Source organism: Macrobrachium rosenbergii, chromosome 22 (assembly GCF_040412425.1).
Source record: "Macrobrachium rosenbergii isolate ZJJX-2024 chromosome 22, ASM4041242v1, whole genome shotgun sequence".
Classification (NCBI taxonomy): domain Eukaryota; kingdom Metazoa; phylum Arthropoda; class Malacostraca; order Decapoda; family Palaemonidae; genus Macrobrachium; species Macrobrachium rosenbergii.
Window position 1 is genome coordinate 7,065,018 of NC_089762.1, and position 27,195 is coordinate 7,092,212.

General features: G+C 37.3%; 1 protein-coding gene across 1 annotated transcript; it reads left to right on the forward strand.

Moving 5' to 3' along the window:
• The first annotated feature begins 127 nt into the window (after window positions 1–127).
• Window positions 128–20,013, forward strand: LOC136850349 (uncharacterized). The gene is made up of 6 exons (XM_067123972.1): window positions 128–171; window positions 15,483–15,673; window positions 15,776–17,461; window positions 17,600–17,832; window positions 18,209–18,926; window positions 19,133–20,013. The coding sequence occupies exons 1-6, from the start codon at window positions 128–130 to the stop codon at window positions 20,011–20,013; spliced, it is 3,753 nt and encodes a 1,250-aa protein (XP_066980073.1).
• Window positions 20,014–27,195: the final 7,182 nt, after the last annotated feature.

Consider the following 27,195-nt stretch of genomic DNA (forward strand, 5'->3'; position numbering starts at 1 on the left):
TCAGTTAAGGTGCTAGGGTACTATCTCAAGGTAACTCGACAATTAAGACCTAAGTGTTGATGCCTCTTTGTTAGTACTGGCTTGACCAAGAAAGAAGTGTCCAAGAACACAATCTTTTTCTGGCTGTATGACGATCAAGCAGGCATACGCCTCATCTGGCAAGGAAGACAGGTATGGTCTAGGCGAGAGCTCACGAGGTCAGTGGCATAGCTTCAGCAGGTGTTACGAGCTGAGGTGTGGTCACATCAGACCACTTTCACCTTGTTTTATCTTCGGGAGTTGTGTTGTTCAGCCTGCTCCCCTAAGAGAGTCAGGTTGCAAGCCAGTACCTGCTGAATGGACGAGGATTGCAAGTGAGTTGCATAATGGGGTTTCGTGTCAATGGTTTTTGTTTTCTGTAGATTGACTGGATGCAAGTCGACCTCCCTCTATGCAAGCCAGTGTGTTGCTTTAATCTTAAGTCTAGCATTCACTTCAATGTATATCAAGTCCGCAATAATATTCAGTGGTGAATTATGTTAATTTTATAAAAAAAAAAAAAGAGTTACAGGAGCTTTCGAAACCTGTCCGGGGTTCATCTTCAGTCTAACTAAAATCATCGATACAAAAAAGTAAATATGTAAGCTCCAGTTTTAGGGATGGAACCAATGGAGGTTACATATTTACTTTTTGCATTGATGGTTTTAGTTAGACTGAAAATGAACCAACCCAGGACAGGTTCGAAAGCGCTTGTAACTTTTTTATAAAATCAACATAATTTACCACTGAATATTATTGTGGACCCGATATACAGCATAACCCGTACTCGATCTAGAGAAGGAAGACCTATTCACTTCATTTTCTGTGCATTGGCGTGTTTTCCATGCTGGGTCCTACGAGACTGTAAAACATCCCACCATGCTTTCACTACTTTTCTTTGTCACCTTTGGCTATTTTGGTTTTATGAAATCTCTTACACGACTTTTAAGTTACACTAGTCATTTGATTTCTCTTTGTACTTGTCGCAGGTTTCGGAGGGAGCATGTGGAAGTCTATCCTAATATATTGATATCGTTTTCTATTACACAATGTAGAAAATGGGCATGTTTAAAATGGGGTACTATATTATTTCGTTACCCCACTAATACCCGATTCCCCCACCTCTCTCTCTCTCTCTCGTTTTACGTCAGAAATCCAAATAGTTCTTGAACAGAATTTCAGTAACAGTAAAAGCAGATCAAACTCCATAATTTAATAGTACTTTGTAAATAAGGTTCAATTCGCGTCCGTACAGAAATTTCTAAAAAAATTAGCATCTTGATCATTTTAAATAATGGATAAATAATTGTGATTTTTTCAGCAATCTGTTGGATTAACCAGCTTTTTCCCTAAGTGATCAAGCGTATAAAATAAGTTCTCTCCACTCTTTTCTGCCCAGTACAGTATTCTTTTTCACCATGAACTCCCGCTGGATTTGAATCTTCATCCATCACCATTTTGTATAATTTCCAGGGTTTTTCTACAGCTTTTCGTCTTGCTACTTCCAAATTTAACATTTTTTTTACTAACTACACTTCATCCCTCTCAATACATAACCAACCCATCTCAGTCGTATAGAACTTAATGACTTTCTTTTCTCTCAATAACACCTCTTCACCAATTCTTCATAATACGGTTTCTCGCCTTACTCTGACTATGAATCTTAAGATTCTACAGTCACACATTTACAAAATCTCTTCTCTTTTCCTTATCAGGCTGTTAAATTTTTGGAGATGTTCATTTCACAGATGACCTCAGGCATACTTGTTATGTCTGAATGTATATATTTGTAAGTTTCTGATGTCTGTATTGTGAATGTTGCTGCATGACCTTTAACAAATTTAATCCGTGTATACAGAAATGTATGGATGCATATATGTATAGATAAAATATAACAATCTCTTTTAGCACCTTCAATATTTTACGTTAGTTAAATAGTTTGACCAGTCAATCGCCTCACCAAACAGACAAACGGGCAAATCCAGCCCAGTCCAGTCCAGTCCTCAGCTGGTGATAGACATACATTTGATTTACTAATTACTGTACATAATGAGTAAGCCTTTTTGGTTGTGTGGCTTTACAAGATATATCTTATCATTATTATCATCATTATTATTGATTGACTGATTATGAAATTTAAGTCTTGAAGACCAAGCGCCAGAACTCATCAGGATTTTTCAGCGCAGCGATGAAGATGAAATATGTAGATTAATGATGTGATTGATAATGAAAAGGTGAATGATAACATACTATACTAGTAAAATTCAGTGTTAAAATATGAACGTAAAAAATAAAGCATGATACTCGATAAAAACCATAAAAAATAAATATATATAAAAATTTTATGTATAAAATACTTAATTAATATATAAAATAAATATGACAAATCTTAGAATAGTTTAACCAGACCACTGAGCTGATTAACGGCTCTCCTAGAGAGGGCTGGCCTGAACGATTCAAATGAAATGGTGTACCAGGTTTAGGCCATTGGCCAAGCACTTGGGACTAAATGATAAATGACGATGAATTTTTTAAAATAACAATGCAAAAAGGAATATGCTTCCACACTGAACACACGCGCACATTAAATACATTTACTCAAGTTTCCATCTGCACAATAAAAAAAACTAAGTAATGATAAAAATCAGAATAAGTTAAGATTTTCAAAATTTGGATTTTTTAAATGTCCCAAGAGCTTTTGTATTTTCATAAATTATTTTATATTTTATCAATTAATTTACAGCTCCTCATCAATATTAAAATTGGAACAACTGAAATTTCAATGTTGTAGATTGTGATACCGTTTCACAATTGACCTATTTCGGAAAGTTGATAACCGTTGTTGGTTATATTTTGGACATTCACATAACACATGTTTAATTGTTGTTATCACTTTGCATTCCCAGTATTCGGGAGGAGGGTTATGTGGGCTACTCAAGAAGTGTCCGTCCGTGTGTTATGCGAGTGTGGCCTATTCTAAGACGTGTCAGTATTACTTGAATATGTCTCTCTCTTTGGTATGATAAACTCTATTTTCTGACACTGGGTTTTATATGTTTAAATGCCTATATTAATGTGTTACATAATCATTAATAGGGCTATTTATATTTGATCTTGTAATATGGACTGCTTCTTTGCCTGCTTTATCAGCCTCTTCGTTTCCTTTAATCCCTACATGGGCAGCGATCCGACATATTTCTATATTTTTCCCATTATTATACGATTTACGGAGTGATACCTTAATCTGTTGTAAAATGTTATTTTTTGGTCTGTAACTTTGAATGGCTCCTACAGCACTTCTCGAGTTGCTAAAAATCACAAAATTATTAAATGAGGTTTCTTTAATTATTTTCATAGCTGATGCAATTGCGCATAACTCAGCTGTAAATACTGAGGCATTATCTGGTAGAGAGAACTGATATGTTTTGTCTTGGGATATTACAGCATATCCCACTCCCTATTACGACTTAGACCAGTCTGTGTATATTGCATAATGTGGACCTTTTCGTGTTATATGTTCTATCGTGTATTGTCTATGGTATTCTGGGGGTATATGAGCAACTTTTTGATACATATTTAAGTGTGTGCAAATTCTCATTTTATTTATAGTCCAAGGAAGAGGTAATTTTACTATTGAAGGTAACTGTGCATTTAAATTCAGTGACTCAAACAATCTTCTAGCTCCAACTGGGAAAGGTGGTGAATGATTTTTTATAAAAACATCTCTTAATTCAAATAATTTTTTGTCTGAATTCTCAGGAAACTCTTCATTGTTACTAACTCTCTACGGACAGAGATAGGTAGTTCACCACATTCGACTTGTAAAGATGGGGTTGGTGATGATCTAAAGGCTCCAAAGACAGACAACACCGTTGCTTTATACATCTAGTGAGGTTATGTTTGTCGGCTCCACAAGTAATGTTCGATAGTTTTTTAATTAGACTTAATGATCTTTTATATTCTTATTTCATGTATGTTCTGTGAGCTTTCCCATTCAAGTGAGTATCAAATACTAACCCTCAGGGGCGTTCCTAGACATTTTGGGGCCCAGGGGGCACAGTCCCACTTGGGACCCCTCTTATGTCATAGCAGCAATGGTTAAATTTCGCATTTTGGGACGCCCCCCTCACTTTGGGGCCTGGGGAGCGATTTCAAACACCCCCCCCCCCCCCGCCCCTCAGGAACGCCACTGCCAATCCTAAAAATTTTGCAGTTTGGCCAACTGGTACAGTATGGTTTCTAATTTTTAAATCTATTTTTCCACATTTTTCCACGTTTTGATTTTAGAAAACATGACTGCTTGCATCTAATGTATGGATAATTTAAAGCCTACAGATGAGGCCAATTCATCTATTATTATTTAGCTTTAATTAATGATTCACTCCACATGTTTTATGCGAGATGCTGAATAATATATGTCAAAATCATCCATATACAAATTACTTTTAATTCCAATAAGTAGAATATTATTGATAACATTCATTACTATTCCAATAGGTAGAATATTACTGATAACATTTATTACTAAAGTAAATAGAGTGCCACTAAGGACAATACCTAGCGGAACACCATTTTCAAGTAGAAATGTTCTTGACAAAACATCATTACTTCCCACCTGAAAACTGCAATCTATCAGAAATGAATGGATGGATGTATGATATTTAGGGCAAAAGCCCAGGCACTGGGGCCAACAAGGCCATTCAGCGCCGTAAAGGAGAGAAAATAGATTATGTTAAAGTTATGAATTCATGAAGGAAATGATTAATAAATAAAATGAAGTGATGTGACCAATAAATAAGGGTATGAAGTTTAATGAATGATGTGATATATACATAAAAAATTTAATGTCATTAAAATTCTACGTGATGTAATAAATATATTAAATAAATCAAATATCGTTAAAAATTTTAGTACACTTTATAAAAGAGATGATAGCAGAAATATCTGCTTCATCTCCCAAAATATCAGACAGGGATTTACCCTGAAAATATCTCTCTCTTTGGTTAAAATATCTGGGGCAGACTACCAGAATGTGCTCCACTGTTAGTGTCTCGTCACAGTAAGCACACTCTGGAGGGCTGCTTCCTTCTAAAATAAACTGATGGGTTAGACGAGTGTGCCCAATCCTTAATCTGGTTAAAATAACCTCTGTTCGTCTGTCAAGCTGGAACGACGAAGACCACTGTAGTATATTATCCCTAATATTTCTATACTTCTTATTATTGGCAAGAAGAGGAGAAGTCCACCTTTCTTGCCATTTACTTAAAACATAAGATCTAATGGGACCTTTTAGATCTGTATGAGGCACTTTTCTGAAAGAGGTTTCTGATAAAATACTAGCAGCTTTCGCTTCCCTGTCTGCCATCTCGTTTCCGCGAATCCCCACGTGAGAAGGGACCCAACAGAAAGAGACTGATTTACGTCGACAATATATACGAAAAAGCCACTCCTGAACTTTTTGAATTAATGGATGAAAGCTATTAATTTTTTTAATAGCTTCTAAGGTGCTTCTAGAGTCTGAGTATTTGACAAAATTAGAGTCACTACTTTGAAAAACTAAATCTAGGGCAGACACTACGGCTGTTAATTCGGCAGTAAATATTGATGCAGAGTCAGGTAATTTAGCTGTGTAGGCTGCGCTGTATCATCAAGGATAACAGCGCAACCAACACCACTATCTGACTTTGATCCATCTGTATAGATTTTTGTAAAATTAGTATGGGTAACATCGTGCTCTAAGAATTTTCCCCTAATCTCTTCTACAGTGCAGTCCTTTTTGTTAAACAGTTTCTTACATATTGATGCTTCTGGGATAAGCCATGGAGGATTTACAGGATATTCTACTTCCAGGACTTTCTGGGATTTAAGATGATTATTCCTAACATCCTCATTCAGTCGAATTTGGAATGGTTTAGAAGCTCTTGTACCAGAAAAACTTCGAGAGTCTGTTTCCTTTAGTGCTTGAAAGGAGGGATTTTTGGGAGCACTTTTCATTCTAGCCATGTATTGCAACCCTAGCTCTTGTCTTCTTAGATCAAGGGGTAAATGATCTGTGTCGACATATATGCTTTCAACAGGCGAAGTTCTAAAAGCCTGTGAGCATATTCTCAACCCCATGTTATGTACAACATCCAGTTCCTTTAGCTTGGTTTTACAGGCTGAGGAATAAATCTGACAGCCATAGTCTAGCTTAGATCGACACAGAGAGTCATATAGCCTCAGAAGGGATTTCTTATCAGCCCCCCAACTAAATCCACAAACAACCTTTAAAATATTCATAGATTGTTTAACATTAAACTTTAGGGCATTTATGTGGCTAGCCCATGTTAATTTATGGTCAATAGTCATCCCCAGAAATTTAACTTCACTCTCGTAAGGAAGGATGGACCCTTTTAAACTAAGTGTGGGAACCTCTTCCACACGCCGGCACCCGGTGAATCTTACTGCAACTGTTCTGGAAGAGGAGAATTTTAAACCATTCTCATCAGCCCACTTAGTAATAGCATTAATAGACCTTTGCAAATGTTTACATACAGACAAGGAATCATATCCTGTGCAGTATATTGCAAGGTCATCGATAAAAAGCGAGCATTTAACAGGGGGTGAGATTTTTTCAACCACACTATTTATTGCCACTGAAAAAAGTGTTACACTTAAAACGCTTCCTTGGGGAACTCCTTCCTCCTGCATAAAAAGTTGGGAGAAGGAGTTTCCCACTCTTACCTTAAAAAGTGTCTGTTAAAAAGGAATATATAAACCTGATCATTCTTCTACATATGCCCATCTTGTGCAATTGTTTCATGATGCCAATTCTCCAGGTAGTGTCATATGCTTTCTCCAAGTCAAAAAATATGCCAATGGTCTGACACTTTTTGGCGAATCCTTGCTGGATTTGGTTAGTCAGCCTCAGCAGGGGATCAAGGGTGGAGCGGTTTTTTCTGAAACCAAATTGAAATTGCGATAGTAATCCTTTGGTTTCCAGGTGCCAAACTAGTCTAGTATTTATCATTTTCTCCATCAGCTTACATACACAGCTGGTAAGAGCTATTGGTCTATAGCTGGTGGCTTGGGAAGCATCTTTTTAATAGGGACAATTATGGATATTTTCCAGTCCTTGGGTAAAATTCCAGTTTCCCATATTTTGTTTATAATCTTCAGTAAATATTTTTTGGCATCATCTGGGAGGTGTTTCAGCATTTCATATATGATTGTATCCTCACCTGGAGCTGTGGATTCACTTGAGGAGAGCGCCTCATGAAGTTCTCTTAGGGAAAATTTGTAGTTGTATGATTCAGATTTTCCCGAATCAAACTTCAGACACATTTCAGAATTCCTAATTCTTTGAAATTCTGGAGAATAATTGTTAGGGCTGGAAACTTTAGAAAAGTGTTTTCCTAGCTCATTGGCAACTTCAGTGGGCTCTGTGATTAAAGTGTCATTTATTTTTAATGAGGGTAATGGTGACGCAACAAATTTTCTACTCAGTTTCCTTATTTTGCGCCACACCACTCTTAGTGGGGTCTTGGAGTTTATTTCATTAATATAGTAAAGCCAACATTCTCTTTTGGCTTTCTTATAGAAGTGCCGCTGCTTGGCTAAACCACGTTTGTAGATTAATTTAGACTGAGGGGAGCCACTAGTTTTGTAACGTCTGTAGCACTTCCTAGTCACTTTTCTCAGAATACCACGTCTTATTCCACCAGGAAACTGCAGGTCTACGAGGTTTGCCTTTTGTTTTTGGAATCGAGCTTTCAGCACTCTTCAAAGTAGATTCAATAAAGTAATCATAGGCATCTAGATGAGAATGAAAGGACTCAAAATCCCTATCTAGATTGACACCCTTACTGAATTTATCCCAGTCTGCGTCCTCTACCTTCCACTTAGGTAAAACTTCAGATGGAGCATTCAGAGCATATTTCAAATGGATCGGGTAGTGATCACTTCCATTTAAATCTTCATTAACAGACCAATTAAAATCAAGGTGGATACTAGCTGAAGAGATACTAAGGTCCAGTGCAGAGAAATGATTATCGTGAATGTTGTGGAAAGTCATTGACCCATTATTATATAGGGTAGCATCATTCCTGTCAATAAGGTCTTCGATTAATTTCCCTTTACTATCTAAAAACCAACTTCCCCAAAGGGGGTTGTGGGCATTAAAATCACCTAGCACAAGTAAAGGAGCTGGAAGTTGGTCAATTAACGACTGAATATCTCCAATGTTAAAAGCAAGGTCTGGTGGAAGGTATAAGGAGCAGATTGTTATCCTCTTTTCTAAAATGACTGAAATGGCGACAGCTTGTGGTGTTGTATTTAATTGTATTGTGGAGTGCTGTAGAGATTTATTAATAATAACTGCAGCACCTCCATGGGCACAATCACCAGTTGAGGGATATGATTTAAATATTGAATAATTTAGTCCAGGATTATAAGCAGAGTTGCCTAACTTTGTTTCCTGTATGCATATAATCCCTGGGTTGAATTCATGCATTAAAACTTTAAGGTCTTCTGTACGGGCTCTGAGACCTTTACAGTTCCACTGAAGGATATCGAGCAAGAATGCTAAGGTGGTAAAATGTGCTACTTCCCACTCCTTGGAGGGGAAGTACTGTTCCTAGGGTAAAGTGGGAAATTCTCCTTTATAAGAGATTGTTTTCCTAATCCCTTTTCATCTGAATTGGAGTTCAGGGTCTTTGATTGATCTTCATATTTTTTTATTATGAACCTGAGGTTCAGAATTACTACTGTGGTTCCGTGCACCACTAATCCTATTTGTCTTAGGGCGGCAAGACTGAACTGAACTCAGATGTTTTTATTCTGAATCTACTTCTGGAACCACCTTTCTAGGAGGAGAGATCTCTTCCAAAACACTGAACCCATTTGAAGATTTTTATTATAAAGTTATCATTATTTGGGGAAGTATTTCTTGTGCGCTTCTCGGTAGTTGCAACTGTAGTTTTATCATTATTTTTGTTTGTGGCTGTGGCGATTGATGGCTCTCAACTAGCTCTATCTAATTGGAATTGTTCCTTTAGCTTATTTTTGTCTAAAGTATTTTCAGAACATTTTCCTGAATTATTAGATGATTTTGGCACCCTTATTTTTGGAGATGAATCGGCAGCTGTCGTAGAGGTGTCATTTAGATCGACTTTGGAAGATAAATTTTCTGTGCCTTTGGAAGTACAATTTTTGGTATTGGACTCCAAGCACTTGCCGACGAAAGTTTCTGACCAGTTTGGAGATTTTCATTATTATTTGTAGTTCAATAAATAGCAGGTTTGTGATATCTACTATTAGACTCAGTTATTGGTGGCCTTACATTGCTGGAAGTTTTCATAAGTTTTATTACAGAAGCATACGTAGAGTTGGCACTTTTGTTTGCCCCCATTACCGTGCGCTTTGCTTCACTAATGCTGATATGTTCGTTATCAGCCACTGCCAACACTTCTTGTTCAAATTTATATCTGGGACAAGCCCTAGAATTTGGAGTGTGATCACCCTTACAAAGAAAACAGTATCGGGCTGCTTCACAATCGTCAAAATTATCGTGCACTGCAGAGCACACAGGACATCTTTTATTGTTATCGCAAGAGTTTTGAATGTGGCCATATTCAAAGCATTTGCAACACTATTTAGGGTTTCTTTTATATTTTTTAACCTGCATCCTCTCATGGCCAACAATGACGGTATCAGGTAGGTAATTGGCAGAAAAGGTTAAAAGGATAGCTGCATCCCCACCCAGTTTTTTTACATGCGATACACAAGGAGGACATCGATGGATAATCTCCTCCTCTTTAAAAACATGCAAGTATTTTGAGTAAACTACCCCTTTCAACGTGTTGAAGAATCTGTGAGATGAAATGCATTCAATATTTCCACTTTCAGGAGGTTTAAAGTTAGATAGCAGAGCTGCTTGAGTCTCATTACCAGCTTTTATTAGAAGGTTCTTTCCATACTATTTTAAATTTCCAATGGGAATGAAACCAACCTTGCTCTCAATGCATTCAGCGGTTTTTATTAAATTTTTCCCTCCCTCCTTGTAGATAGCAACATGCCATAAAGGGGGAGGAAGAGCTCTGGTACATGGAGCTGGTCCATGTTCTTCAGTCTTTGGAATAAAGTCATATGGCTCATCATTTAAGTTTTTTACTGAAAACACTTTCGTGCTGAGAACCGAGTCATTTAGAATGTGGCCACGGAGTCTTTGTTGTGCCTCACTAGCTTCCAAGGAAGAGGAAAATTTAACAAAAGCAGAAAATGACTGCTTATCTTTTTCTAGAATTAATTTAATTCTTTCCACTTAGCCGAACTGTTTTACTACACTGTATAAACATTCATAATCCAATGACATGTTTACATTAGTGCAATAAAGGACCCTATTATTTGAATCAAATCCACCAGATTTATTAACACCCTGGTGTCTCAGTGTTTGGTTCTGTCCAACAGCCAAGCTCGTATCCACGTTCATGCCAGAAGTCGTTGCCTGTGCCGTTAAGTCGTTGGATCCAGGGGAGGGAGAACTAATAGCCAAATCCATAAATTTAAACCAGTCCACATGCAAAAGTCCAAAAGGTTCACACCTGACACCCAAGAGCCCCCGCACAGACCCCGACAGCATATCAAAAAGGGGAAACTGGGCAGCTCTGCTGCCCAGTTTCCCCACCCCAACAAACTCCCAAAGCCTGCGAAGAGACCCCAAGATACCAAGCATGCACACATCAGACCACCACACACAAACTGGTTCATCCACCCACCCAAAACTTCTTGGTTATATCAAGAAAGTATCGTAGATCAGTCAGGTATTAGCATTCTCCACCAATGGCACAAGTGAGAGTTGACTCCCAACAGTCCACCCCATACCCTACCCTTTCAGGATAGCACCAGTACGCTTGCAGTGGCCCAGGTATAAGCCAATCTGCCTGCTGGGAGTTCTGCCCCGACTAATGGGGACTGACTCCCCACTCCAACCGTACTGGTGGGCTTCTGGACAAAAGCCAGGAGTCCCACCTCCAAAAACCAGCCCCCCCCCCCTGGATTCTGATGGGCTGATCCCCAGAAATGGTTCCGCCCTCAAGATAGCAATGGGAAAAATCTCATCACCATCTCTTAGGTCCAAACTATCTCGGTTGGCGACTCAACCACCACAACCCCCACAATTAGCTTCGAATGCGAACCCCTTCCAAAAAACGATCCCTTCTCAGACTCACATAAGCAGTAAAATTTTGCGAATGTGGAAATGTCCACGCCATTTAAATAAAAAACTATGTAGGATGATTCGTCAGGACCTGGGCCCAAAGGCCAGGGTCCCTTAGCCCCTCACCTCGTCAAGGCGTCCTACTCGAGGGGAGTCCCATATTGGGTTGTGAGCGTTAAAATCACCTACTATTAATGTAGGTTCCTTGGTATTGTTAAGTAAATCTTTAAGTTTATCAATGTCGTAACTTTTATTAGGTTGGTTATATAAGTTATAAATTATGTAATTATCGTTTTTTATTCGTATTTTAATACTTGATATTTGCAAGTCAGTAAAATTTACAGGTACTCTGTCATAACATACTTTGTTATGTACATATATAGCAGTCCCTAAATTTCCTTCTTCTTCTCTAGATGTAGATACTAAGGTATATTTACCTGCTGTTGATATTGTTTTGTTGACATGTTGTAAACATATTATCATTGGCTCATATTCCTTTAGTAATCGTTGTATTTCTCTCAAATGTAATCTGGTCTGTAGACCATTTACGTTCCATTGTATAATATAATTACTGAAAGTATAACGTTAGTGTGTTCAAGTGTTATTTTCTTTTTGTGGATCATCAATTTGCATTTTTTCTAAAATCCTATTTACAATACTTATTTGTTTTTCTTTATAAGACATTATGTGTCCAATGCACATACAGCCCTTTTCGTGAGTGTCTAACTAGTAGTTTCTTTATTTCTGTATCTTATAAAATTTCGTATAGGGTTTGTTAAACTGTCCTTTGTTATGCTTTCGTTTTTGTTGCACAGTTCAATGAAACATTCATTACATCCACATGTGTTTTCGTGTATCGTTTTTTCATTTACTCTTGCTGCACCTATTGTTGGTGATGGGGTAATCCCTTCTCCCATCACATAATCATTCTTGTCAATGGTTTGTTCCTCTACTATTTCTTTGATGTTCTGGGTATCTGTTTCCATTGGTTTTATTATTACTTTAGGAGACAAAGGTATATTCTTATTTTTTGGTTTATTTTCTTTCTTGGGGTCTCCTGCCTTTATTTTAATGGATGTATCCCTAATAATAGTTGGTTTTTTGTTGGTTTTGGGTGGAGTTCTCTCTAAAGGCCTCTTTTTTTCTTTAGTTTCTAATATTTCTGTGGTGCTTGTATTGTCTTCTAGTGATTCCATTTCTCTTAATACCTCAAATGAATTTGAGCAAGGAGTTTTATACATTTCTTGGTCCTTTGCTATATTAGTTTCTTCTTGCAAAGTGGTTAATTTTCTTTGAGACTGATCTATCAGGGTTTTGTTACTCTTATTTATATCCATTTTTGTTTCATTGTTTGATCTTATTACTGCAGAAAAAGTTCGTTTCTTAGCGGGATCATGCATTCCTCTAACCTTTAATTCTAATATGGCCTCTTTTATAGGCATTCCTGTCCTTTCCTGAAGTAATTTTAATTCTTTATTGTATATATAATACATACACTCCTTAGATCTTGCATGGTGATTTTGTCTACAGTTCACGCATTTTGGTTCACCACACCTCCACTGTGTGGCATGTTTGTCAGTTCCACAGTATGCTCATACAGATGTATTACGGCAATTTTTCCTTGTATGTCCATACATACTACAGTTTTGGCACTGCAGTGGTTTTGGAACATATGGTCTCAGTTCTCTGCTTTTGCCCAAGATTTTATTTTTAAGGGTAATTCATGGCCTTCAAATTTTATCTTTGCTACTTTTAGTGTTTTTCCATTACTCCGTCTACTTTCTATGTCGTATATTTCGCAATCTTGTACATTGTTGTACCTTTTTTTAAGGGAATCTAGCAATATTTTCTTTTCTATTGGTTCATCATTATCAGGGAGTACTATGGTACCCTGTACACTGTTCATACTGTCATGTTTTTTAATATGTACTTTTACATTGTCAATATTTTTTATATTTAAGTAATTTTCGGATTGATTTCTTGTTGTGGTTTCTATTAACCACATCTGTTCTTTTACTTGTCTGAATGACATTTCAGTAGTTGAATGTCGATTCAATAGAAAGTTTTCCAGTTTCAATGCCGATATTTTTTTCTCCGTTTCTAAGGTCAGGAATCTTGACCAACTTCCACTCCCAAAGAGGGAGTCGAAGTGGGTCAAGGTTGGGTGAAGGTATTTGGTTTTTTTGGTTTGTTTTTCATTGGAGCATAGGGCTCCAGTGTACAGTAAACCCTCAGATTTGTTCTCATGGTTCATGGACTGCATTTGGGTTTCTCTGTGGAACATAACTAGCATCATTTATGGAAAATTCGCCCATTTCATGGGATTTTTCACTGAGAAATATTCACTGATTACTGTATTTTCTCATATTTTTCATGAATAAATGCACTTTTTGTGATAAAACTATTAAAATACTCAGGTATAAGCATTTTTACAGGGTTTTTCTTGGTTTAAGCTATCAAAATGGGCAGTTCTAAGAGTTTTTAGAGGGGTTTTAAGCATTCGCAGATTTGACCTATTCGCGGGGGGGGGTGTAGGACGCATCCCCCGCGAATATGGGGGGTTCACTGTAATTACATTCATATTTTTTCCTGATTTTTCCAGAGAGAGGTCAGAGGAGGTTCCTGCGGTTGTCAACTGTGCCGAGTCGCTACCATCAAAGGGTCCAGGGATATTTAAATCTTTAACACAACTGAGCATTAAGATTGAAGTAAAAAATAAAAAAAAAATTTAAAAAATAAACAAATAAACCTGAAAACCTCAAAAAGATATCAGCCTTTCATGGGGTTTATTCTTCCACCAATGGCACAAGTGAGAACCGACTCCCAAATGTCCACGTCCCTACCCTACCCCATAGGGGCTGGCACAACATGATTAGAGTGGCCCAAGTGTAAGCCAAACCTGCTTGCTAGGACTGAGAGTATTTCAAGAATACAATCATCCCCACCCTAATCATGTTATGGGCAAACTGGATAGAATGCCGAGAGTCCTATCCCTAGAACCAGACCCCCCTGGTATCAGTGGTCCAGCCCTAAAGAATAGTTCCGCCTGATATCTCTCAGGTTCGAACATTATCAGGCAGTTGATGGTCCTACCACAGTTCCCACTATTTAGCTTCGGATATATAACCATTCCCAGCTATAATATCTTTTCCTATTTATCAGGTCCAATAAATTTTAGTAACAGTGGAAAATTCCACAGAGTTTAATCCAAACAAATATATAATGCCATATGGGACTCTTGGACTTAAACCCAGGAACAGATTCCTGGGGTTCAAGAGCCCTCTCACCACATCAAGGTGGCCCCAAGTTTAGGGGGGTGGAAAGCTTAAGTTGTGACAAATTGGGGGCCTGACTGGGATATACTTAGGTTTTTGTTATGCTAACACTCGATCTTGAAGGACGGTGATATTCACTTTGTTGTTTCTCCGTGATGATGGATAACATGAGTGTAGTGTATTAGTGATACTTTGCAAGTTTATAATACGAACTACCACCGGATAGTGTTCTCCAGCGAGCTCACACTTTCACATACGAGAATGTCGTGTTGGTACACATCATCTTAAGCATGTATCGGGATTTTGGAGGACGGGCAGGCAGGGTAATGGCATCCTTTTCTTCATCATTCTTTTAACCCTCGACTCTGTCGACTACCATCGCTTAGCGATATCTTCATAGTCGCCCCAACTTCGCCGAGGTGCTTCGAGGCATTCAAAACCTCACCTTAAGGAATTAAGATTCCTTCCATAGAAACCTCTGTTCCTCCTAAACAGGTTACGACCCTTGCTCTTTAAAAGGATTCAGTCTTCGTATGATAATACCATGTCGTCAGGAACCTCACTTTCTAGCTCGACGGACAATTAAAGGTTTATTCCTTGTTCAGGTAACAGCTGGTACCTCGTAATTACTTCATTTAGAATCTGTTTCATTCTGGATTGTTTATGGTTGTGTATTAATGGTGAACTACGTTTTCTGATTATGATTTTTTTAAAAATCGCTTATAGCAAATGCTCCTTCATTTAAAAGGGTATAATTGTCTGGCTGTCAATTGTGTTCCATGCTTCATTTAATGATTGTTACGGTAATTCGTGATTTATAGGTGCCTTCACACCATTTTTTTTTTACAAATGGCCTAAAGTTTTGATGTTTGGTGGTTACATGAGCTTGTGTATGGTAGTAGTGCAGTTTCACATGAACTGCTCATTTTATTAATATTTTCTTGTCAGTACTGAAAGATGCCTTTTGATCTTGAAAAATTTTTAAATTCTCCCAGGGAACACCTGAATACACTACGGGAAACCAAGAAAGACCAGCTTCGTCAAATAGCTGAAAGGGCAAGGATATCTGTAAGTCATGCTGTTGTGAAAGCTGAACTATTGGGAAAGATTTTAGACTTCTTGGTACATAGTGGAAACATAACAGAAGAAGAGGCTCTTCCCTTAAGGCCTCTAACACTAGAACGAGGTGCTATTCATAAAGTTACGACGACTGAAGACCCAGAGATAGTGAAACTGAGACTTCAACTTGAACTACAGCAGTGAACAGTAGAAGTTGCAAATGCTGCAGCAGCAGCAGAACAAAAAAGGGTAGAAGCTGCAAATGCTGCAGCAGCAGCTGAACAAAAAAGAATAGAAGCTACAAGCCTCATTGCAGAAACTGAGCAAAGACAACTTGAACTAGAAAGAAAAGAAAGAGTTCAGTTGGAAAAGGAACTATCAGCCATAAGACTGGAAGAAAGGTTAGCAGAGAAACAGTTTCCCGAGGCTTTTGATCTTGGCAAAGCACGCAAACTCCTACCTGTCTTCGATGAAAAAGACCTTGATGTATTTTTCATTACTTTTGAAAACACTGCAACGTCTCTCAACTGGCCTAGAGACCAATATGTACTCTTAATCAGAAATTCATTCAAAGGAAAAGCAGCATATGTGGCAGCACAACTTGTCCAAGAAAGGGATTATGAAGTCTTTAAAACAGCCATATTATATGCTTACAGTGTGACAGCAGAAGGGTACAGACAAATCTTTCGACAAACTTTGAAGAACCAAGCACAAACCTATCTGGAGTTTTTCACACTGAAGTTGAAGCAGTTTAATAAATGGTTAGATAAGGAACAAATAACTACATTAGAACAATTGAAGAATTTAATAGTTTTGGAGGAATTCCTAAGGCGTATACCAGCTAATGTGTCAATGTTTATTAGAGAAAAACAAGAAAAAGATGGAAAAAGGGCTGCCCTATTAGCTAATGATTACCATCTCATTCATAAACATAAACCACAGTCGTCCTCCCCTTCATCTGCCACTCAAATTTGTACTTTTTGTAAGAAAGAAGGACATCATATCAAAGACTGTCCTAGCCCCAAATGCAAAGCATCTCATGGTAAGACTTCTCTTAATGCTTTTCAACAGGGACACAAATCAGGGCCCACTGCAAATAAAACTACACTTCATTGTGCTCAACCTCTATCAGACTTTTCAGCATTTACATATCCTGGTAAAGTTAATGATATTCCAGTGCAAATTTTGAGCTATGCAGGATCATCTCAAACTATCATTAGCTCAAAGTTAAAAGATTTAGCCCAACCAACAGATCAATATGTAACTGTCACAGATTTGACTTGTCAAAAGGTTTTGCCCATTGTACAGATTTCTCTTGATTGTCCTTATTTTAAAGGTTCAACTAATGTTGGCGTGTTGGATTCTGACCTGCCTCGCAAGAACATGATACTTGGTAATGACCTGGCTCAAACTAACAGCACTCCTAGTCTTATCATCACTCAGCCTGAAGTAGTGATCGAGAAAGCTAGCCAAGTAGTGTTTTCTCCTGGGAAAGAGCTTCCCTGTCAAGTAGTCACCACGTCTGCAACCTTAGTTCCTCCTAAAGAGAAGAAACCCACAGGTAAGGTAGATCCAAGTATTTTAAGCGAAAAAGTCATTGCTGATATTGTTGATATTCCCTCAGATGAATTTGTACAGTATCAGAAGTCTGATGATAGTTTGAAAGATTATTTTGATAAAGTAAAAGACAATGCTGATGAAAATAGGTTACCATATTTTTATCTTGATAATAACATCCTTATGAGACGTTACAGACCTCTGAAGATTGCAGGACAAAATTCCTGGCATGATATTTATCAGCTTGTAGTTCCTTCTAATCTTCGTACAACTTTATTGGATCTTGCTCATTCAGCAGAGTCTCAACTAGGCATTTCCAAAACCTATAAGCGTTTATTGGAAGATTACTACTGGCCTGGTATGAAAGCTGATGTAAAACGCCACATAGAATCTTGCCATCTGTGCTAGGTAACGGGTAAACCTAATCAGAAAATACCACCAGCACCATTAGTTCCTATTACAGTACCTAATTCTCCTTTTGAAATGGTAATTGTAGATTGTGTTGGTCCAATTCCCAAAACTAAAAAGCAAAACGAGTACATCTTAACTGTGTTGTGCCCAACTACTATATTTCCTTTAGCCATACCTATTAAAAACATATCTGCCGAAACAATTATTGCTAATCGCCTTGAAATATTCACCATCTTTGGTTTCCCTAAGGAACTGCAGTGTGACCAGGGGACAAACTTCACTAGTGATTGCAGTGTGACCAGGGGACAAACTTCACTAGTGATTTGTTTAAGCAAACTTTAAAGCAGTTCAACATCTCCCATATTTTCGCTTCAGCATATCACCCACAAACGAATGGAGCCCTCGAACGGGTACATCAGCCATTAAAAGTCTCCTGCGCAAGTATATGTGTGAAACTCAGCGAGATTGGGATGAAGACCTGGATCTCCTTATGTATGTACTTAGGAGTACACCTAATGAGTCGACTGGAATTTCCCCCTTCGAGATGATGTTCGCTCGAAGACCCAGGACAAACCTTAGCATGGTGAAAAAAAACATCTTAGGAGGTACTTATAAAGACCAGCAAGTAAGTATTACTCAATACCTTAAAAGTCTTAAGGACAAACTTAACCTTATTTATGAATTTGCCAAATAGAATTTAACAAACAGTCAAATTCGTATGAAAAACCATTATGATAAAAAGGCCAAATTCAGAACTTTTAAAGTAGGAGATGATGTACTTGTGTATCAACCAGTTCCAGGAGTTCCATTAAGAGAAAAATGTATGGGTCCTTGTAAAATCACCAAAAGGGTCTCTAAAACGACTTATGCAATTGAAACTCCAGATAAAAGGAAACCTAGCCAGCTAGTGCACATTAATCTTATAAAACCATACCAATCTGCAACGATTTCTCCACAGGTAGTTCACCTGATAGGTAAAGGGACTTATCACTCTGCTCAAAACTCAAGGATGACAACTCCTCCCATCGAGGGGACTTCTATACAGAAAACCCCAGTGACTGAGGCAGTTGATATGAAATGTGTCTATCCTCTCAAACCAGACGAAGAAGAAACCTTGGCCTATAATTATATTTTGTCACGGAAAGATGCTAGTAATTCACACATTCTTTCTCTCCTTTCACAGTATCTTGGTCATCTCCCTAAAGTGGAAAGAGAAGAACTGGAGGCTGTTCTGAAGTCTTATCCTGCTATATGTTCAGACACTCCTGGTTACTATACCTTGGTGAAACATGTTGTGCTAGAACCCAACACCAGTCCTGTTCGTCAACCTTTTTATCAGGTGTCCCATCGTTTATTACCAGCCTTGAAGGCTGAGGTTGAGTATTTATTAAAACTAGACTTGGCTGCACCAAGTAAGTCTCCTTGGGCATCACCTTGTATTTTAGTCAAAAAGCCTAACGATTCCTATCGTATGTGTACAAATTATAGAGGTTAATTCTGTAACAGTTAAGGATGCTTATCCATTACCTAGAATTGCGGATATTATTGACTGTGAGTAATTCTAAATATCTTACCCAGATTGACCTTCTGAACGGTTATTATCAAATTAAATTAACAGATAGGGCAAAAGAGATTTCAGCCTTTATAACACCTTTCGGTCTCTCTGAATACAAAGTTTTACCATTTGGGATGACTAATGCTCCATCTACATTCCAAAGCATGGTCCATGAAGTCATACGAGGTTTGGAGGGCGTGTATGCTTATTTGGACGACATAGTGATTGCTAGTAACACCTGGGACGAACATCTCAAGACCTTAAAAGAACTATTCAGAAGACTCCTGAAAGCTAACCCCGTTATCAATTTAGCTAAGAGTTCATTTGGTAAGGCAAAGGTTACATACCTGGGTCATGTCATTGGCAGTGGCTCCATATTACCCAAGGATACAAATGTAAAGGCAATAACTTCATTTCCCACTCCTAGTGATAAAAAAGAACTCAAAACATTCCTAGGTATGGTATCATATTATTCAAAATTTTGTCCTAACTTTGCCATCATAACTTCTTTACATGCCTTAACATCAAGTAAAGTAAGGTTTCACTGGAATCAGGATCACGACAAGGCCTTCCAGCAGCTAAAGTTATTCATGACTTCATCTCCTTTGTTGCAAGCTCCTAATCTTGCTAAACCTTTTTTCATACAGGTAAATGCTTGTAACACAGGCTTTGGCAGTGTCCTACTACAAGAAACAAGTAATGGAACCAGTACTTTTCCTCCTTTGCTAGAACGACTGCTGCCTATATCTTATTACTCTGGAGCATTCAAAGGCACTCAACTAGGATGGCCTACGATCGAGAAAGAACTGTTTAGCATAGTTGCAACTGTCCTTCATTTTCGTCTCTACCTGGAAGGAGCTGAAAGTGTCGTCATCTACACCGACCACAAGCCTGTCACTTTTCTAGAAAGGGCCAAGCTTACCAACAAGAAACTTCTTCGATAGTCATACATACTGTCTGCATACAACATTAAGATCCATAGCATTCGAGGGTCAAGCAACACTATTGCAGACGCATTATCACGCCCTGATCAGAACTGAAAATGTCACAGTAATTTCATTCCTAACAGGGGGGAGCTATGATAACCCTCCTATCATTGTTGTCATACTATAATAACTCTATCATTATGTAGTAACTGTAATAACCCACCTGTTATGTATATACTGTTAGCGCCCTCTATTGGTTGCTTTTTGTACCACACAAAGTGTATGAAATTACCTCCTGTTTAAATAAGTAAAACTCTTGTTCAATTCAAGTTTTGGTTTGTTAATGCACCTTGTAAATCTACTTTACGCTACATGAAGTGTTGTCCTCATCACTTGGAATTAGTGAATGGTTCAAGTGGAAAGCTTAATTATTATTATTATTAAAGTAGTTTAACCAGACCACTGAGCTGACTTTCAGCTCTCATAGGGCTGGCCCGAAGGATTTGATTAAAATACTAGGTCCAGGCTTGAGGCCAAGTGCAAGGACCCAATAGATCATTCAGTACAATGATGAATGAATTAAAATGAAATTAAAAACTGCACATAGGCATATCCTCTCATACTGAAACACATACATACAATAAATACATTTATTCAGACTTCCTTGCATACATACTAAAACGGTATATTAAAATTCAGAATATAAACTAAGCAAAATTGAAAAATTTTTCTCTTTTGTAAAATTCAACAAATGTTAAAAGGGTTTTCATGTTTTTATTATTTACTTATTTTTATATTTTATTAATTAAATTACAGTTCTTCAAGAACATCAAAATTGGAACGACTGAAAATGTGAAAGATTCTGACAAAATTTCTTTCTTTGATCTATTTCCAAAAGTATACATTCGTTGTTGGTCATACTCTGGACATTCACATAACACATGTCTGACTGTTATTATTACTCTGCATTCTGAGCACTCGGGAGCCGGGCCAAGTGGGCTGCTCATTAAGTACCCATGTGTCAGACGAGTATGACCTATTCTGAGACATGTTAAAATTACTTGTGAGTGTCTCTCTCTCTCTCTCTCTGATATGATGAACTCCATTTTTTAACATTAGGTTTTATTTCTTTCAATTTATTACTTTCAGGTTCTTCATCCCGTATATATTGCAATTTATTTATGATACCCAGTTTTATGTGAGTTACATAATCACTACCAGGGATATTCACATTTGATCTTGTCATGTGAGTTGCTGCTTTAGCTGCTTTGTCTGCATCTTCATTTCCTTTGATCCCTACATGCGCAGGGATCCAACATATTTCTACATTTTTTCCATTATTAAATAATTTATGGAGATATAATTCAATTTGTTGTGCTATATTATTTATTGATTTGTAACTTTGAATAGCTTCTATAGCGCTTCTGGAATCACTGAAAATCACAAAATTATTGAATGATGATTCTTTAATTATTTTTATAGCTGATGCAATTCCATACAATTCTGCTGTAAATATGGAAGCATTATTAGGAAGAGAGAACTGATAAGTTTTGTCTTGGGACACTGCAGCATATCCTACTCCGTGTTCTGATTTAGATCCATCTGTATATATTGCGTAATGTGGACCTTTTCGGCTTATATGTTCTATTGTATGCTGTCTATGGTGTTCTGGTGTATATGAGTTACTTTTTGATAAATACTTCAGGTGTGTGCAAATTCTCATTTTATTCATTGTCCAGGGAGGAGGCGATTTTACTATTAAAGGCACTTGTATATTTATATTCAGCGACTCAAACAATCTTCTAGCTCTAATTGGGAAAGGTGGTGGATGGTTGTTTATAAATACATCTCTTAATTCAAATAATTTTTTTGGTTGGAGAATCACTAGTTTGAATTCTTAAAGCACTTTTCATTGTTACTAGCTCTCTATGGAGAGATAAAGGCAGTTCACCACATTCAACTTGTAACGATGATTTTGGTGATGATCTAAAGGCTCCTGGGCATATTCTAAGGCCTTCATTGTGAACAGGGTCTAACATGTTCAGCATTGCGTCAGATGCCGAGCCATATACTTTGCTTCCATAATCAAACGATGGTCAGAATTGTTGCTTTGTACAGTACAGTAAGGGTATGTCTATTGGCTCCCCAAGTAGTGTTCGATAGTTTTCTAATTAGATTTAATGCCCTTTTACTTTTAGATTTTACATATGTAATGTGGGCTCTCCAGTTCAAGTGGGTATCAAATACTAATCCTAAAAATTTTGCTGTTTGGCCAATTGGTATACTATGGTTTCTGATTTTTAAATCAATTTCTTCACCTTTCTTCCACTTTTTATTTTTATAAAACATGATTGCTTGAGTTTTATCTATGGAAAATTTAAAGCCTACAGATGAGGCACATCCATCTATTTTTACTATGCTTTTATTAACGATTCGTTCTGCATGTTTTATTCGGGATGCTGAATAATATATGGCAAAATCATCCATGTACAGGTACTTTTAATGCCAATAGGTAGATTTTTACTGATATCATTAATTGCTAAAGTAAACAGTGTGCCGCTAAGGACGCTTCCCTATGGAACACCATTTTCAAGTGGAAATGTTCTAGACAGATCATCATCAATTCTCACCTGAAAATTGCAGTTTGTCAAAAAGTTCTGTATAAACCTAGGTAAATGTCCACGGATGTTGTTGTTTTGTAAAGTTTTTGATATAGCATACCTCCATGTAGTATCGTGTGCTTTTTCAACGTCAAAAAAGACAGCTACAGTAATTTGTTTTTGTTCAAAACCTCTATGTATATGGTCTTCTAAGTTACACAGAGAATCCAATGTAGATCTGTTACACTGTGACCCAAACTTAATGGGAGTTAAAATTTTATTTTCTCGAATGTGCCATGTTAGTCGAGCATTTACCAGTTTCTCTAACAATTTGCATAAGCAGCTTGTTAAAGAAACAGGTCTGTGATTATTTACGTTACTGAGACTCTTTCCAGGTTTGGGGATAGGAATTATTAAAGCTTTACGCCATTCATCTGGAAATAAATTTCGAAGCCATAAATAATTATAAAACTCTAATAAGTATGACTTTGCCAAAGGGGCTAAGTGGCAGATCATCTCAAAACAAATATTGTCACCTCCAGGAGCAGATTTATTGCTGTTCCAGAGTGCATATTCCAACTCTGACATACTAAATTTTCTATTATAATATATATTTTCTATTGTTTCAAAATTTATTGTTGTTAATTCTATTTTTTTTTTTTTTTTGTGCGAAGTGTTCATCTAAATTCTTATCATTACTTACATTTGCTAAATTTTCTCCCATTATATTACTTATTTCTTTTGGATCAAGTGTTCTTTTCCCATCTTTTAATATGGCATGTCTAGGTGGTTTGACATGGGTACCATTTATTTTCCTGATTTTTTCCCATATTTTTTGTATGGGAGTATTATTAGAGAGATCTGTTACGTATTTCCTCCATGAAATGATTCTTCCTTGAATTGCTTCTTTTTTAAATTTTGCAGATATTTTGTTGTATACAGGTTTTAATGTATCAATTTCTAGTAATAATACAGTTATTTTTTGTAAAGTTCTTTCTATTATCGGTAATTTTTTATTCATTTTATTGAATTTTCTATTCAAATTATCTAACCGTCTCCCTATTGAGTGTTTTATATTCTCTAATTCTAAAGTAAACTTAATGGATGGTACCTGCTTATTCAAATTAGAGAATATATCATTTACATCAATACCAGCAGGCAAAACAGCTAAAATATCAACATACGTATACAACTTTAAATGAGTATAAATGATATTAGGTAAACATCGCTTTTTAAAGAATCCCATATACAACTTTGAGAGGAGTGGGGATTAAGGGTTGCCCATTGCCATACCAAATATTTGTTAGTAAATTCACCATTGAATATAAACTTACAATCACAAATGTACAACCCAGTGATTGAGATATCATTTACAGGTAGAGGTAATTCATCATGGATTAGTTCATTACTAAGATACTCTAAAATAGAATCTATAGGGACTTTAGTAAAGAGAGAAAAAACATTAAAACTAACGAATCTATTAGTGGGGCAAAAAGTGATTTTGTTTAATTCATCAACTAATTCTAGAGAATTATATATGTGAGAATACAAGATAGTTCCAAGTAACGGGGACAAAACCTTGGTAATATATTTTGACAGGTCATATGATACTGAACCAACAGTACTGATAATAGGCCGCATAGGATAATTTACTTTGTGCATTTTTACTAACCCATACAAGTAAGGTAACGAGGGAAATTTTACTGACAACTGACTATCGGTTCTTTTTAATATTTAAGTTTTTTTAACTGTGCTACTGAAATTTTTTATGACTTGATCAAGGGGATTTTTTGTTAGTTTTTGTAAGCCGTATCATCATCCTGTAGGGCTTTCAGACGTGATATGCAGTAAGCTTGATCTAAAATTACAATACTGTTCGACTTATCAGCTTTTGTGATGAGGGCTGTATTGTCTTTTTTAAGATTGGTCAAACTTTTCTTATAGAGAGCGGGGAAATTACTTTCATGCTTAACGCTGGCAGCTCCATAAACAATATCTTTAATTATGTCAACATGATTTTGAGGAAGATCGCAACATTTTTCAAATATACACAGGGACAATGCAATTGTTAAAGCAGAGGGTTTATTTGATATAAAGAAGGATTAACCATATCTGAGTGCACTCACAACATTTTCACTTATTTGTTTACTTGATAAGTTTATAACAATCATTATGTGCACTATTAATCCAGTCACTGCTCTCAATAAGATTTTTTAGTTTTCTGCCGAGTTTCCTTGTTAGGGCACCTGCAGTCCTACGAAGTTTTCAGTAAATTTCTTGTCACAGTGAGTCCTTCCAATCAGCCAGGATAGAATAACTGAATGAAATTCTGGTTTTTCTAATTCATTAAATTTTTCTTTTTCTTCTTGCTTTGTGGCTGCTATGTGGTGTTTTAACATCATAGTTCTGAATTCATTGAATGGGTGATGGTCAAATCTTCTTAAATGGCGTGGTAGCAAGGATGTAGGGAGCAATTGTTCAGACAGGCACTTTTTCAGGAACTTTAGTTGAATTTTGGTCAAATGCGCAGCCGAAAGAGACTTGGAGAAGGTAGTGACTATGCATCTCAAAAGAGGAAACAGGATAGCGAAAGTAAACATAACCCTCATTATGTATAACTGAATCCCAAAAATATGGAACATGATGAATATATAAACAGACAAAATCCATGAAGGAGAGAGAAACACTGGAGTACTACAAGGCCTTTTGACTTCTTGTCCTTTACTTAGCAGACGGAAGAAATATAAAAAAATAAGTTTACAAAGAAAGCTCGTATAAATGACAGATGGGGATTACAAATGAAAAAATACGTACCTGGAATCCAACACAATTAAAGAATTAGTAGACCTACCAAAACAGGGATAAATATTTAAGGGGTTTTACAAATTATTAGGCCCAACAGCTCAGAAGCAGGGACAGGACAATTAAAAGATTATACAAGGAGGGTGACTGACCACCAAAAAATGTTATAAAAGTACAACTCAATAATTCTCCTTTTGGTAAACAATAACAATTTCTGGGATCGACCTGTGTCACCCAGTGAAATGGTTCCAATAGCACACATTTCTAGGTATAAATATTGCTAAATATACCAGAGAAAAAGCTATCCATAATGCCAGGGTTACTACCCCTGGATCGATCACCACAATGGTGTCGGTATGCACTAAGGGGTGAGTGGTAGCCAATATCACAGATGCTTCGCCCAACAGATTTCTCCATTCTCAAAGCCCCCAACATGGGTGGGCCGTTCCACCCATTACCTTCCGTCTGCTGCCACCTACCACTCGTGCCCGCCATCTTCATTCCAAAATCTAGCACAAACACGTGAACACCGTGTCTCTTTTTTCTTCGTGATTTAGATCCATTTACAGCTTTAATCATGTCATCCCACGAGGATTTCACACCATCTAAGTTGAGTACTTTATCTGGTTGGTTTGTTAAACGTGAGAGGCACAGTATTTATGAACTGTACGTAAAAGGGATTTTGACAGAGGAAAAATCTATTTCTGAGGAAGGTCCCGTGTCACCCGGTGAAATTCCATTACAGCACGAATTTCTAGGTATAACAATGCTAGATATACCAGAGAAAAAGAGCTTTCAGGAAAGCTGGGGTTATTACCCTCAGTCGACCGCTTTAGAAGACGTCGGTATAATGAAGGGTGAGTGAAATACCACTACCACGGAAATATACTCGAAAGATCTCTCCTTATCAAAACCCCCGTAAAAGAGCGGTGAGCCGTTACAGCTCCCACACCTAACACCCGCCAGGACGGCGACACCAGCGCCACCGTGCACAGCCGAACGTAGGCCATGCTTGCCTCTGTTGCGTTTTCGACCTTCAGTCTCCGCATTATCGTTAGCAGAACGAAATTCTGCTAGATACTTTCCATTTACTCCATTTCGGTTTTTGGAGCATATTTTGGAGAAATTACCATGTCGCTGGTTTTGAGGCAAAGGAACTTTTGTATCATGGCTTGAGCTAGGCTCAACTATTTCTGATCATAGATTTTGAGTCTTTTTATTAGTTTCCTTTCCTCCACCAGCGAGTTGGTGCCTTCTCGATGGTGTTATTATTATTATCATGATTATAGCTAATGTGTATAAGGATGGATGACATGTCCATTCCTGGATTAGTTTATGCATGTGATTTGGCATCAGAGGTAGGCCATCTTGGTACCTAATGTTACCTACGAATGATTTTCGGGTTCCTTCTCTGTCACCAAATCATTATGTTTATATATATATAATCTTTAGGCTAGCCCACATCATGGGTGGTTAACATTATATTATATATTATTTGCTCTAATAACAAGGTTGGTTTTTAATTCTATCAATTTGGTAGTTACTAGCCCAGCCCACCTGACCAGGCCGTGATACGGTTTTGGAGGGTTAGGCGAGGCATGACTTGCGCTCTTACACGATGCTCAGGCTTCCTAGCTCACCTGACCAGGCCGTTTTACGGTTTTGGAGGGTGAAGTTAGGCTAGTGAGAGAGTTCCTCATTCACACTTAGCCCACCTGACCAGACCGTTAGGTTTTGGAGGGTGAGGTTAGGCTAGTGAGAGAGTTCCTCATTCACACTTAGCCCACCTGGCCAGACC

Bases quoted from the DNA above. Each gene is read 5' to 3' on its own strand.
- LOC136850349 (XM_067123972.1), top strand. From the start codon at position 128: ATGACGATCAAGCAGGCATACGCCTCATCTGGCAAGGAAGACAG. The intron at 17,462-17,599 runs GTATGAAAGCTG...TGGTAATTGTAG, and splicing joins GGAAGATTACTACTGGCCTG to ATTGTGTTGGTCCAATTCCC. The intron at 17,833-18,208 runs GTGATTTGTTTA...TTTGCCAAATAG, and splicing joins CCAGGGGACAAACTTCACTA to AATTTAACAAACAGTCAAAT.